The sequence below is a fragment of the Ascaphus truei genome, chromosome 14, assembly GCF_040206685.1.
Source record: "Ascaphus truei isolate aAscTru1 chromosome 14, aAscTru1.hap1, whole genome shotgun sequence".
Taxonomy (NCBI): domain Eukaryota; kingdom Metazoa; phylum Chordata; class Amphibia; order Anura; family Ascaphidae; genus Ascaphus; species Ascaphus truei.
Genome location: NC_134496.1, coordinates 39313420 through 39328778, shown reverse-complemented (window position 1 = coordinate 39328778; position 15359 = coordinate 39313420). Strand labels below are relative to the sequence as shown.

Sequence of the window (15359 nt, the reverse complement as noted above, 5' to 3'; positions counted from 1 at the left end):
CACTATACTCTTTACAGGCGAAAAAATGACTTGGCGTTAAGCGATGCTCCTTTAAAGATATACTGTTAGTGTTAACGTAGTAAGTTACTGTAGGTTAATGCCACGTTAAGTGACAACGGAGCTTTGTGGATCTGGGACTAACACACTGAAGAGCAGGGAATTAAGAGCGAGGGAAAGGGCATTGAAGCACTGTCAGCTGATGTAAAAGGATTAACAAAAGAACCTGACTGAAGTAGTTTAGCAAACACACGCTGTTAAGCCCTTCTGCGGCTAGACAGGCCTGCAATTCATAGCCCCTCTGGCATGAGTTAAATTATTGCAAAGGTTACATCTGGTATCAGTGTTGCTAAAGGAAGTTATAAAACCATTATAAAAGTGGTCTTACTGCTTTTAAAAACATTACATGTAATGCTGCCAGTTTCTGACAATGTCCTCTAGGATAGAGTGGAATCCCCTTCAACATGAAAAACTCTACAGAAAATAAATCATCTATTATTTAAATTCAGGACTACCAATGAGATGTCTAATTACACTCCCAGCAATATAAACTTGAAACATGAATTAGATTACCCCCCATTTAACTAAAACAGGAGTGACCAACTCCAGTCCTAAAAGTGCCACCAACAGGTCAGGTTTTAGGGCTATCCCTGCTTCAGCACAGGTGGCTCAATTAGGGGCTCAGTCAATGAGCCATATCGTATTAGTAAATCCATGACCGCCAACTGTGCTGAAGCAGGGATATCCTTAAATCCTGATCTGTTGGTGGCCCTTGTGGACTGGAGTTGGACACTCCTGAAGTAGAACATAAAATAATGAATAGTAATTTGTCTCCAACAGATATTGATCGTCGATGATTAAACACTTTTTGGTTATGCTGCTGTTGAGGACAGGATGTTTAAGGTTCTATGCTTTCCTCCTCTACTAAAGTTCTCAGAAAAACACTGAAGAAAAGAAAAAAGGTCTTTGAGTTCTCAAACCTTTTCTACTTTTGCGTTGTATTGAAGGCTCCCGTGGGGTACGAATCAAGTGACACGCAAGAGCCTAAAAATTGTAACAATAGGATAGTTAGTTGAAAATGTCTGAAAGGGAATAAATATAGTTTGTTACACTGGTCTGAAGAAGTTTTTCCATTAAATGCACTGTACAAAGTACATTATGTATGCTAGAAATTGACCAAAAAAAGTTCACAAATGTGGTGAATTTAGGGTTTGGAGTCGTTCACAAGTCGTTAGGTGGTCAATAAATTCTGTTGAGAAAAGAGCCATCATCTAATTGGCTGTAAATTATTTTCTGCACATACCATAAGCAGGACAGACAAACACAAACAGCATTAGTTCAAGATGGTAGCAAGTGATCCCGTTGTGGTGTTTGAGGGGTGGGGAATTGTAGTCTATTGGGCTGCCCAAGATAAACGGTTTGCGGGAAGATCTACTGAAGCTAGCGTTTGTTGTAATTGCAATGAAATAATGGTCATAAATGTGCATTGTGACTGTACAGTACTGTACCTGTCTAATCATATCAATAAATGAATTACCAAGATAAAGTACTAGGAAGTGTACTGTATGGAACACGAGGACACTGGAGCAAAACTGATGATTCTTTCAAACCCAGCTATCAGAATGGCGCTTACGATTAATTATACCAACTTAACACAGTGACAGCAAGGAGGAGAATGCGTATTCTAGAACAGGCCTCAACCTGTTCAGGGGCACTCTAGTCCTCGACTACTTCTACCCAGTACTCAAGTGCCAACTCCACTATACAGTGTGAGAAGTATGCTGAACAAGCCCTCAAGGGTACTAGGGTAGTTGGTAGGGCATCCCCAGTTACAGTGCCTGTAAGAACACCATTAGCTTCACCTTCAGCACTGCAAACAGGAATGGATGCTGAACTGGCTCTGTAACTTGCATGTGATCATATTTGCAATTTTACAGCTATGCACAGTTCAAAAGAAAATTGCAAAAATGTTTGTGAGGCGAACTGCAAGATATTTGCCCATCTCAAATACACATCTAAAGAGACCCCTTAAACAGTCATCACCATGAAGGGAAGGCCCAAGGGGGTGGGAGAGAGAACAGGGGACATCTACTACAAAGATCAACATGAAGCACAGAAATTATTTATAGCCATCTTACAGAAAAGTTAGAAAATTAAATACAAATATGTACAGGACATGTTTTCAGCATTTTTTTTTTATTAGATCAAAATGGAAATTATACATTGTATACAATTTGGAGAAACCATAGCCATATGAATGCAGAGAAAAATCAGCATTATTTTCTGGTAGCAAAAAAACAAAAAAACCTTTACAGATTGAAATAGGACAAGTAAAGTTATTTGGTGCATAAAGATAGCCTTGCGGTAATTTTTAATATGGAAGATATTGGCAAAAAAACATGTGGTAAGAAACAGCCCAAGCAGACTTTAGAAACTAACATTTTATAGTATTATTTGGTCCCGCGATTACAATGCAGTAAAAAATCTCTTCAGAACTAAAGAAAGCACCTGCAGTACAGTCAGCCTCCTGAGCAATATGCATTGGGATCCATTGGAAAACAAAAACAGAAATCAAAATTGCATGACAACTTGAGAGTTATGTTGGTAGTAGTGAACAGAGTACCAGATTCCAGTGACATTACTGCTCTTATTTGAAAGGTTTATTAAAGTTGATTATATATATATATATATATATATATTTTACTATTAAATCAGCAACACATAGCTTAACTGGCCTATTACAGAGGTCAAACCATGTAATCCAAATACGTATTACATAATCTTTTAATGACTGCAGCTTGATCACTTTATCCACAAGACTAAATGGATAACTTTGTACGACCAATAGTGAAACTTCTATGTACTGTAGTAGTAACTGCTTTGATTGCATCAATCATTAAATATGTGGTTCAATGTAACCAGAAAACTATAATATTGCCAGAGCATGTGGTAATGCCATTAGTAATTGAATAGTATAATTTATAAACAAACATTTAAAGTACACAATACCCCATTACATCCCTTAATTGCACCGAGTCAAATGCACTTCATGTTGCTGTAAATATGGCAGAAAATGTAAAAGCATGCTGAATCCTAAATATTGACTTTCCTGCAATGTTTAAAAGAAACACGATATTAAAGTGGCATTTCAGGTTTTTTTGGTGAAAAAAAAAAAAAAAAGGGAGAATTGAATAAAACTTTCCCCCAGAACTGAACTGTAAACTGATCATGAGCACCTCTTCGCACTTTCAGGACCCAAACCTCACTTTCCTTGCAGAAGGGATAAGAGCGAGTGTGTGTAAAAAAAAAAACAAGTTTAGATGAGCACAGGATAGCGGTGCTTTTGAAAATATTCGGCAACATAAAAATTCAGAAATAGCCGCCTGCATCTCTAAGGTTTTCGGGGTGCAGAAGAAAAAATAGCCGTGGCATGGAAACCGTTTCCTGTTCTGCAGTATTGACTGTGTTTGGTGGTTGCCTTTGTCACTTTTCAACCCACACTATATATGGCTGTAACCTACTGTAGTGTTTTTATTGGTTATAAAGGAGTGAGAGGACATAAAGGAGTGGGATATAGCAGCTTCAATTACTGAGTGGTGTTATATTGTTTCCATTTTCTAAGGGATTTATTAAACTGTGAACATGAACCAACTGGCACCACAAGTTTAAAGAGTACACCCCTCCCCACCCCCCCTTAGCATAACAGCTTTAGATAGCTGAAAGAGGGTAATCATTTCTGATATTGCCCCTTTTGTTTATATTTTCAGTCAAGGGGTGAGGGAGGCAAACATGAAATACCGCTGTAACAGTTGCTGCACTACTCATTAATACATTAAATAAAATGGTAACTACGTGTAACAGAATAAACAAAATCATAACAGTATATAACTATATACCTCAAGCCATTTATATAAAAAGGTTACAAAAATATGCGCAGAGGTTTTTATAGGGTATGCACCTGAGTTTTCATTGTAGAAATGCTTACAAACATATATTGGGCTTTATTCTATAACGTGCGATAGCGCCAATTGGGAAGGCTCAGGCTTCCATGCTGCAGCACCGGATCATGCCATCACATGTTTTAGAATAAGGCCCATTATGCATCACACAAGGTTCTTTTATGAAGATGGAGTAATCAACTGAAACAGACTTACTAAGTATTGAGCAGTCAGCACAGAGATAGCAGCTCAAAAAGTGACAGCAAAAAGCTGTATACTATTTGTGTAAGTTAGAAAATATATTTTTACTTATAACATTTAAATAATGACATCTTCAAATTATATTAATCAAAATTGACCCCGTTACTTTCCATAGTAAATGAATATTGCACTCAGGTGTTCATACATTTGACCAGTGTTCATATAAGAGGGAACAATCTAGGAAACAATCGACACAATCCAAGAGGGAAACTATAGTTCTATGAATTCAACTTGGGAACTACTGGACATCATGAAACTGTGGATCACCAAATAAATATCTTCATGGAACCAGCAAAAACAACTCTAGGAGTACAAGGGTAAGATGGAACCGGAAAAAAATAAAAGTATGTTTATTTCACCCAAAATGGATTATTATTATTTTTTTTTTTGCATAATCACTTATTTAATCATGGAAGAAATAATTATGCAAAATATGCTTTGACTGTTTCATTCATTACAGGCCATGCAAAATTGCAAGTGATGCAGAATTCCTTCATAAGTTACACCAACTCTTCAGACAATAATAGTGTAAACTGCAAGAACTCGGGTACTTTCTGTGGAATAAGCAAAGTACAGCTTTTGGGCCTAGCTTTTAATGCGCTAAGAATTATACATCTGATGCGCGTTTCTCTGCCCTTTGCTTCACTATCTGACAATATATTATGTAGGTTCTTTTTCATTTATAGCCTCCTCTGTATTTCAGTTTACATTGCTAGAGACTGGTACTTTCATTCAACCTCTTTATCTGATGCTGTATTGTAATTAAAGTGTGTCATTAAAGTAGGCAGATGAGGTTTAGTAGCAAAAATAGTAACCTACCTTTTGAACCACTGTTCTCCGAATAAAAATATATATATTTTTTTTAAATACACGTGTTCATTCACGTTGTGGTCCTTTGAAACAAATTTAAGTAATATACATTTCAGGTAGAAGTCTTCAAGAAAATAAAATGTAAACGGTGAGATATGCAAATGGAGAATCAGAAGCTGGATCTGGACTTTAGGTCTCCTCTTCATCCCCAAGTAGTAACGGTTCCACTTCTAATGCTAGTAAACTGGAATCTGTGGTCTTGTTCTCACGATACATGATGAACTGTGCAGTCATCTGTTAGTTTCTCTTTCAAGGAAATTACTTTAAAACCATTGCTATTCAATAATAAGCACAACGTTACTGGAGGGCTATGCAATGCATCTTTTTGGTATGTGAAGAGTGGTTAACTGTGCCAGAGTTATTTTATTTTTAATTTCACTTTGTACAGTGCAAGAATTGGACAAATGATTAATGTCCTTCTTGAAAAGCATGCGCTAATCATTTTAATCTCTTAAAACCGAATGTAAGCATTTTTTCCTCTGTCTAACACCCAGGCACTACCCCTATTACAATACATACCGTGAACATTATTCGCTACACTTGGCAGTAGCAGTTTTTTTTAATTTATTTTATAAATATGTTATCAGGAAATAATACATTGAGTTACCGCTCGTTTTCAAGTACTGTATGTTCTTAGATCCACAACCTCGTACTAAAGTAACTGTTAGTGAAACATTTTTTTTATATATATAATTCTAACAAAGATTAGTTTACTAAATAAGAATAAACAAGTATAGTGAGGTGTTATGTTGGTAGTAGTAATTACAGGTATCATGTATCATAGCAAGGGATCTAATTAGCTCCTGAAAGTAAAATATATGAACTTATCACAGTAACAGATCAAGTTCAACCACTTTAAATGGCCACACTTTGCTGATTTCTTTAGCAAAGAATGAGTGATGAGAAAGCCTTATATTTTACACTCACATTGGCCCCTATTCAATAAGGTGAGAATGGGTTAATGTGCTGCTAAAAGATGCATTAACTTCCATTTACAAGACTGGAATGTGCTGTATCATTAACATTGTGTTAGCTTCTTACCAAAACTAAAATGGGAGGCAGAGACACACTCGGGAATCATGGTCATTGCTTACTGAATGCTTTGCCAAGTCTATCCCCATCTGGTTATGTGGTCAACGTCACACACATTTTTTGTTTGCAGCCTTTAGGAATCGCATTTGATTTCAACTGTTGATATCTAATTAATTCATGTTTATAGATCAATTTATACATTTAATTGATGGCTAAGGAATTCTTTACAAATATATTAGTAAGTTTTGCACTTGTATGGAAATTAACACCAATGTAATTGCACACACACACACACACACACACACAATTATGTAGCCATAGCCTTCATCTGAAAACAAGCCTGCAAAGTAAAATATTACACATAACATGACCTATGATGTACTAACATTTGCCATCAAGCAGAAGACAATATTGTACAGCTCAGCAACACAAGACTGCATTAATAGCACCTGATTATTTTAAGTGACTGTGCCCTCTGGCAGTTTTTAAACCATCTTGTAACCAAGATGCAGAGAAATTATTCTTGTTCTCTTTAAACTACATTTCAATTACTGTAGGTGAGGACCAAACGAGTCAACTCAATTTAAAATTAGTTACTGCAATTTTCCCCTCAGTTGTCACACTGGATAGCTTTCAACTTTGCCAATTGTGTTTTTGATTTTTTTTACAGCTATTGGCAGTCGCTGACTTTCTGTGGGACATTTATAGAAAGTTGCCCCCAAAACATTGTTGATTAATACATTCAGCAGAGAGATTCATTTGTTATTCTACAAAAGATTTTCTATTTATGTTGGAAAAATAAATAAATTGTAAAGATGAAACCTACACTACACGGCAAAATAACCACTGCATTGTTTTTATTTAATTTTTTTTAAAGTCCCGATTTATTCTTTCAAGATCCAAAAACAGTTAAGACTATAGGAAAAAAGGCATGGTGAATAAAGATATAAAATACTTATGAGAAAGCATTAGTCAAGTGTGCTGGGTTGGGAGCGGGGGTGCGCGTCACAGCTATCTCATCCCCCACCAGTTAGCGACTGTCACAGTGCATCTCTGAGACACTGACACACGCACGCCCGTGACCCCTCCTCCTGTCACAATGAATCCAGAGCAGCAGGGGTGAGCAGAGTCCTGGAGGGCTCAGATTTGCTCCAGTCACATATGCTCCTCTGCCCCCTGATCTTCCCTCACTAAAAGGGGACAGGTCAGTCACTGCCACGACCAGACACCGCACGATTAAAAAGCAGCATCGGGCGTTAAATCACGGTGGAAAGAGCGGTTGCTGGGCACGGTGTTGACCGACCAGTCAGCGCTGCACACAGGTGCAAGGGGTTACATTGTAGGCACATGGGATTATTCCACCCCTGTTTTAACCCAATCAGTGAAGGTAACTTACAATTTACTGCAGGTTTCTTCAAAACTGAAAAAGATCCAAAAATCGTTAGTCAGTTGCCGTACAAAATCATATTACTATCATAATCTAACAGGCAAGACACTTACTATAAAATATGAATCAAAAAACATTGCATTAATACAAGGCACAACAGATATCTTAACTAAAAAAATATTTTGATAAAAGGATACAAAAAAGTCTAGCAGAAGTACGCCAAAACTCCCGATCATCCATGGTAAATGGTGTACAACATACATGTTCTTATGGAATCCAACTGTAGGCAACTTTAAGACAAGACTCAGTCCATAGGTAAAGTTTCCAAGCATTGCTGATGCAAATAACAGGTAGGAAGTACCCTCTGTGGACTTTCTTTGAAACTGAAGACAAAGGAAATGAAAAAACGTCCATCAGGTTTGCACTAGTTGGTATTTCAGTAGCACTTCAAATATATTAGTACAGCTTATAGGCACTACATAAATAAAGATATACATACAAAATGTCTAATCTATACTAAATAGTCAACCATTTCCAAGAGCTCATTTTCTTTTAGATTCATTGTTAACAGCAGAACGGGTTTAAAAAAAATAAATAAAAAAAAAAAAAAAAAAAAAAGGGGAGGTTCGAAGCGGGGGGCTTCTGAAGTTAATTTCAGCTCCGGTGACACCCAGCTTCCTGAGATACTTACCTCTGTAGGGGGTGCCGGTAGCAGCTGCGCAGGTTTATAGCTCCCCCACACGCATGCCAATAGGAAGCCACAACAAATTACGTGGGAACTTTAAATCAGTCATTTCAATTGCCCCACACAGCCACTACTAGCACCCCCTACGCATCTTAGGAAGCTGGTGGTCCCCGGAGCTGATATTAACACGGTTCTGCTGCTGAGACCCCCAACTTCTACACTATAACGCCAAAAAAAAAAAAAGCAGGATTGCTACTTTAAATAACTTGATTAACAAATGTATTAATAGTCTGAGAAAGATCACATGAAAATATGTAGCTCTACCCACACGCAGCATAACAATATATAGGCCTAAATTCACTAAAAACTTTAGCCAGGAGTCTATAATGCATCCCGTAATAAAAAAAATTTTTAAAAAGAGACGATGCTCTTAAAATCTTGCAAGGACCACTTGGATTCCTTCTTTAGGCAATTTTCTTTTTACAAAAGAAACAATTGAATGGCATATTTCTACATGCAATTTTTTTGTGTTTTTATTTATTATTTTTTTTCTCACAATGTTCCGTGTCCCAACTATTGCCTTTTAACAAAGGCTTCAATTTCTGAAAAGCAGGCAGGCGTCAACAGAACATTCCCATTTAGTTAAGTATTTGGAGACAGATTGAAATAAAAGCAAATCATTCATAAAATCTAATTCGTGCATGCAGCATAGTTTAATATCTAGTCAACTTTAAACTAACCTCCTTAAACCAGGGTTTTTCAACAGGGGTGCCCTAGGTACCCGTGGGTTCCCCTGCAATGATCAGGTCATTTTGAAATTTCTACCAAATACAGAAAAATTTATAATGCATGTGATCTCAGACGCGCTATTAGAGAGGGTTGGGGTTTCCGAGGATTTCCCAATATAATTATAGGGTTCCTTAACCAACAAAAATAAAGTTTGGAAACCACTGCCTTAGACACTTGAGAGGAAAAAAAAAAATAAACACCTCCAGACAAGAAGGGAAATGCCAGTCAGTGCGATCTAAAGTTACTTAGCTCTTGGTACCTTAGGCTACGGCCCGTGTTTCCTGCGACGCATGCGCAGGTGAAAGCCACGTTGTGCGGTCTAGCGGGAGCGATGGGAGGCGCAGCCATTATGGGGGGGAGGGAGCGCGGCCATGATGTCAGCGCAGCACAAAGCACAGCACACTCCTATTGGTACACCCTATCTGCCCTGCCACACACCACATGATCGCGTCGTCGCACAAGACAAAATTCTTGTCTTCCCTGCCGGCGGACGCGTCATCGCGCTTTGCACACCCACGGCCACTGGGGCCTAACCCATAGAGGGCTGTGCTGTGCACGCTGGAGCAAGCGCCGCAGCAGCAACTGGGGACAGTGTCTGCCTTCTACGTCGATACAATATGAACGTTTACAGTTCTCTAGGCATACAAATACTAACTTCTCTATCTGCTATTATCGTAGTTGCTTCTTGTGGTGTTCCAGAATATATAAATAACACATATGAACCTTTCAAAAGGTCGAAAAGGATGTCTTTATATTACAAAAAGAAACATGAGACGGAGAAGAAATGGAATTATACTTACGTTTTTATAAAGTTGGGGAAAGCGAGAGCCCAAATAAAAAATGGCAGAAACATATCCACAAATGAAACCGGACATCTCCCGAATGCCAAGAGTATTCTAAAAGAACAAAGATTTGTTTCTTGTATCACTTTTCAAAAATCTGAAAATTAAAGCTATAAACAAAACATGACCTAAACAGATATTCCAAAAACATTACGATCTCAACTTTCTAGTACACAATGCCTAGTCTAATACTGTACAGGAATAATTGAGACCCATGGTTGCATAATAATTATATCCTTCATCTAAATTTATAGGAGCATTTCCTTTTTTATGAATGTGTGAAGCAGGGGGTCTCTGGAGCTGAACTGCATTGATGTCAGCTCCGGGGATGCCCCGCTTCCCGAGATACTTACCTTTGTAGATGATGATAGTATCTCCATGTTTAAAAGGTTCAGCGTCACGCTAAAAACTACCCCCCCTCCCCTCCAAAAACATATATCCCCTAGGTAGAAAAGCGTCTATAAAATAAAAACAAACAAAAATAGCAGCATATTATGGGATACTGCAATGTAACTCTGGATAATACAATTTCATATAATCATTTGGGGGGGGGGGAGGGGACTTGCAGTTTGAAAAGGAAAAATGATGCTTCAGTGTCCATCAAGCATAGAACAGTTATCCTCTTAAAAACTTCTGGATTGGGATATAGCTATTCTTTTACTTTTGTATTGATCGTTTTCTCTGGCAACACCTGGTGGCAGAGCATCTGAGAAATGGGAGATGGCATAAAAAAGCAGGCCTGTCTACACTGTTGGTGTAGCTGGAGGAGAGAAATAACTATAAAATTAATGAGATTGGAAATGTGATCCTTGGTCACTCTCTGAATCCTTCGCAGATGAAAATGCAGCATTAAAAAATATATATATATTTAGAATGAGACTCTGTATGTGAAATTCATACTCTAATAGAAAGTTTATACAGAAACAAACACACAGTATTTTTATTTTGCATAAATAATATACCTGGCTCTCCAAGTCAGCACTCTGGTGTCGGTTTCTCAGGAGCAGCTGGCTGGGTAGTATGACAGACAAGGTGATGCATACTATCAACCAGCCTATACAGACACCTTTCAAGCTTCCACTCCCTACAATGTTTAAGAAAAAACAATGAGATTTTACTGGAATAAAAAAAATGTAGCACATGCTTTAATCCAGGGGTTCTCAACTCCAGTCAGCTAGCCTGCAGACGTCATTCCCGCAGCTAAGGAGGACAAGAATAACTGACGTGGGATGGGTAATACCCCCTTTAATAGCGTTCTTAGAAGTCTTGTCCTACCTCAGCTGGAGGAGCAAACCCATTGGTGCCTGCTATAGAGGACGTAGAAGAAAACAATATTAACAGCCACAGAATAAATAATTGTAACTGAACTTTGGGGTCATAAATATATGCAATTGTGCATTCAGCCGAGCAGATTGTAAAAGTTGGGGGGAGGGGGTGGGGGGGAGAAACAAAAAACAAATACAGCGATGAAAGTCCTAAACATGTTAGACATGCACCTGCAGGACAGATTACTGAGAAATCATTACCTTTAATTTTGTTGTTTTTCAATTTGTAGTAGCCAAACTGTGAAATCATAATTATGTCCATGTTAACATAAAAAATGGCTGCGACAATCTGAAAGAGATAAAATAATTTGTATCATAATTAAATAACAGATTAACAGGGTTTAAAGTACACAGGTATAATATTTGACACATTTCTATTTCGATTGCAATACGCACATGTTCAAACAATAGTATGTGTATACACCAACCCAAAAAAATAATAATAATGGGCTTTGCACAAATTCAATGAAAATAATCAGTGTTTTACCTGAATTGGAAGCTGATTGGTCAAGTAGCAGCCTGTGAAATTTGTAAAGTCGCCTCCCAACAAACATAGCAAAAACCAGATTGAAAGTGCTTGGTCCACTTTCCCATTTTTGTAGGCAACATAAAGTTGACTAGGAAAAAAAGCAAGACAATAATAGATATTAATAAATTGACCTCAGAAACTAGGGTTTATTAAATGTCTGTGAATATGTAAATATCTACATTTACACAGTAACGAACAAACAATGCAACCATTGCGATCCAGCCTACTCCTTACGCTATTTTTAGCTGGACGCAGGCCCTGCGGTTCCCAAAATACTTACCGAACACACAAAGTGTTCCCCGCTCTCCAAATAAATACGAGAAAGTAAGTGATAGTTGAAATACTGATGTGTATTAATGAGCCAAAGTAAATAACATAAAATGATTGTGCATAAAGCGCAGATCACATGATAATGCCAACAAGAAAGGGAGGGATGGTGAGGGAAGGGGGAGGAAATGTGATATCACTAAAAAGTAAGGGATATGAGAAAGAAATCCCTAGCAAGGAAAGAATCAAGTGCTGCGAGAAGTAGGGGACAATGTTTTGGGGTCACTTACCCCTTCTACAGGCCCATTACCATAGTCACCACAAAGTGGAACTATGGTACTTCCCGACTCCCTCATAGCCAAATCCTCCCAATGTAAAAGCAAATGTCCAACACCACTGTAAACAGGCAGGTGCAAGCAATATTCAATTAAACAGACTGTCACATAATGTGTATGCTAATCTAATGCACAAGACCAGTGTTTCCTAACTCCAGTCCTCAGGGAACCCCAACAGGTCAGGTCTTATGGATATCCCTGCTCCAGCACAGGTGTGTCAATAAGCAGCTCAGTCATTTTGACTGAGCCACCTGTGCTTCAGCAGGGATAGCCTTAAGACCTGACGGGGTTCCCTGAGGACTGGAGTTGGGAAACACTGCACTAGACACCTAATAACCATAAGAGCTTGATAATGGAGAACACGAGTGTATATAGTACAAATGATAATCAGTCTTTGCAGTATGACAACAATCTCTAACAATAACTCTCTAAGGCTCAAGCAAGCAACAGTCCTCAGTGGGAAGCCCAGCTTCAATCTTTGCTACTATGGGAAAAACCTGTGATCAGGGAGTGATCCACAAATGACCCTGCTCACATCACCCTGCTGGTTGTCGGAGCAGGATCATATGTGGATCACTCCCTGATCACAGGTTTTCCCCATAGCAGCATAGGTTGAAGCTGGGCTTCCCACTGAGGACTGTTGCTTGCTTGAGCCTTAGAGTTATTGTTAGAGATTGTTGTCATACTGCAAAGACTGTTTATCATTTGTACTATATACACATGTGTTCTCCGTTATCAGGACTCCTGAGGAAACCGGAGGTTCCGGTGAAACGCGTAGAGTGGCACTATCCTAGTTGAACGGAGGACGCAGTACGCAGCGCTACCTAGCCAATCGCCCGCCCCCGATCCAGACCAAAAGTGCGGGACGTGAGACTGAGCAGAGATAGGCAGAGAGACCGCCAAGAGACCTCAATTGGCTGTGCTCCAGATATTATCCAAATGTTAATTTGTCTTTGAGACCATCAGAAGTGACCAGACGGGCTCAAAAGAATACCTGAGAGACTATTTCATCATATCACCACTGTTGTGAAACCGCTTATAAAGTATGAGTAATTTGTGAGTACACATCTCATAGGATATAAAGACTGAAAGATCGCACTACTGTTTATACATATTGCACTATATTTTGTATATATTTCTATTTCATATACATCTGCGCTCCCCAAACACTTGGACCACAGGTTCGCCCTAATTGGCTGAACCGCCGGGGGACGTGGCCTAGCACTCCGTCGCAAGTCCTGATCTCAATTCTCTTGAGAGCAGGAGTTTGTCGGCGCAGCGCAGCGGCCCCCCCTCACAGCGGGTCCGGCCCCATTGTGGGGCTGCTCTTGTCCCTGGAGCGTCCGCCACAGCGGGTGCTGCAGAACCCAGCGGGGACCTGGCCTAAAACCTGCAATAGAAATCAAAGGATGCTTTAAAAACACATTAAAAAAGGAAATTGAATCTTAATTTTTAAAAAAAATGCAGTATTATCTAATACTACAGAACTGAAAAAATAAAATAAACCCCATAAGATTTCATATTTTGCAGCTTCAAAGAAAATTAGTCATCTATGATAACAATGAGCCTCCCTACCACAGTGGGTTAGATAGGGTGTCAACCTCCGTACCACAGTGGGTTAGATAGGGTGTCAACCTGCTTCCCACAGTGGGTTAGATAGGATGACAGCGAGCCTGCCTTTTACAATGGATGTATAGGGCGATTGGGGGTCTGCTATCTTAGGCTGCGCTTATAGTGGCGGTGATGGAGACGCAAAACAAATGCATTGTCCCGTAAGTGCACGCGACGGCGACAAAGCAACAGTGCTACCAAAAATTTGGTAGTCACTGTTATTTGATTTTTTTCAGCGACAGTCTCCCCTTGCGGCCAATCTGGAGCTTCTCCGTGCCTCTGCCCGCCCCTTTTATGACGTCGCTGGCTGTCGCCCAAAACTAAAGTGCAACTCTAGCGATTGGTGACGTCATCGTTCGCGTCGCTGTCGCCAGCACTATAAGCACGGCCTGTAACATGGGATCACAGGATACTTGCCTCAAACAAGTCACTTAGGCTGACAGGGCAACAACCTCCTCTAATATGTAACATGGGGTGACAGGGCATGTGCTACCTACTAGACCCCACCACCTCAAAATGGCAGAAAGAACTGGGTGACAGCATTGCAGCCCACGGAGTTTGGGTGGGAGTTTTATGGCCCCTATGGCTGACAGGGGGCGTTATGGCCCCCAACCCTATGGCTGACAGGGGGCGTTATGGCCCCCAACCCTATGGCCGACAGGGGGCGTTATGGCCCCCAACCCTATGGCCGACAGAGGGCGTTATGGGCACCCTACGGGTGACAGGCAGCGTTATGGCCCCCCTACGGGTGACAGGCAGCTAGAAGCCCTAGCGGATGTGGTGTGGCAGCCACATACACACCGGCGGCGCTCACACACTTACGGTAACGCGGCAAAGAGGAAGCAGACAATGGACACCAGTCCTACGACCACACTCCAGTATTCCCACCCGTTCTCCACGCACTGCTCCAGGAGGAGCCAAATCCACGGGCTCCCGTGAGAGCACAGCGTCCTGCCCTCCATCCGGGACACATTCACGCCGTGCAGGGGATGCCGGGGCCCCGTCTCTGCCATGGCGATGGTGCCGGACGGCAGTGTATAGCACACACCCGCCCCCCTGGGAGAGCCGGGATCCGGCTCGGGGCCTCTAGGGCCCCACCTCTGACGTCGTGTATATAACCTGTCACCTTCGCCTCGGACACCTGTGACGTCACCCGTCTAAACGCTGACTCCGCCTCTCCGCGCCTGTTGATTGGCTAATAAAAAGCAGCCCGGCGCGCGATTCCCCGCCCCCCGGCGCGAGATTCCCCGCCCCCCGGCTTCGTTCCCGCCTTTCAGCAGTCACTTGTCTTTCTTTCTACGTCACCAAAGTGAACAGGGAACTCTATGGCCCGCCATATTAGGGATGGAGTCAAAAGTTTCCTAGGACTCAAACACGTCCAAATGTTATGGGTTTAGACGCACAAACATTATTTAAGGGCACAGTTCTGCTCCCAATAACAAGTTTTTATAGAAATTATTAATCCATTGCGGCCCAAGATCCCTTTCATAG

The 15359-nt window shown here is 40.4% G+C and overlaps 1 protein-coding gene across 1 annotated transcript; it reads right to left on the bottom strand.

Moving 5' to 3' along the window:
- Positions 1-2656: 2656 nt before the first annotated feature.
- On the bottom strand, positions 2657-15038 carry LOC142465995 (lysosomal amino acid transporter 1 homolog). The gene is made up of 7 exons (XM_075570557.1): positions 14691-15038; positions 11614-11743; positions 11328-11415; positions 10764-10885; positions 9760-9855; positions 7683-7868; positions 2657-5300 (listed from the first exon to the last, which is right to left on the bottom strand). The coding sequence occupies exons 1-7, from the start codon at positions 14879-14881 to the stop codon at positions 5196-5198; spliced, it is 918 nt and encodes a 305-aa protein (XP_075426672.1). The 5' UTR covers positions 14882-15038; the 3' UTR covers positions 2657-5195.
- Between the last annotated feature and the right edge of the window lie 321 nt (positions 15039-15359).

Bases quoted from the DNA above. Each gene is read 5' to 3' on its own strand.
- LOC142465995 (XM_075570557.1), bottom strand. From the start codon at position 14,881: ATGGCAGAGACGGGGCCCCGGCATCCCCTGCACGGCGTGAATGTGTCC. The intron at 7,869-9,759 runs GTAAGTATAATT...CTTTGTCTTCAG, and splicing joins TTCCCCAACTTTATAAAAAC to TTTCAAAGAAAGTCCACAGA. The intron at 5,301-7,682 runs GTATCCTTTTAT...AGAAACTAACAG, and splicing joins TACTTCTGCTAGACTTTTTT to ATGACTGCACAGTTCATCAT.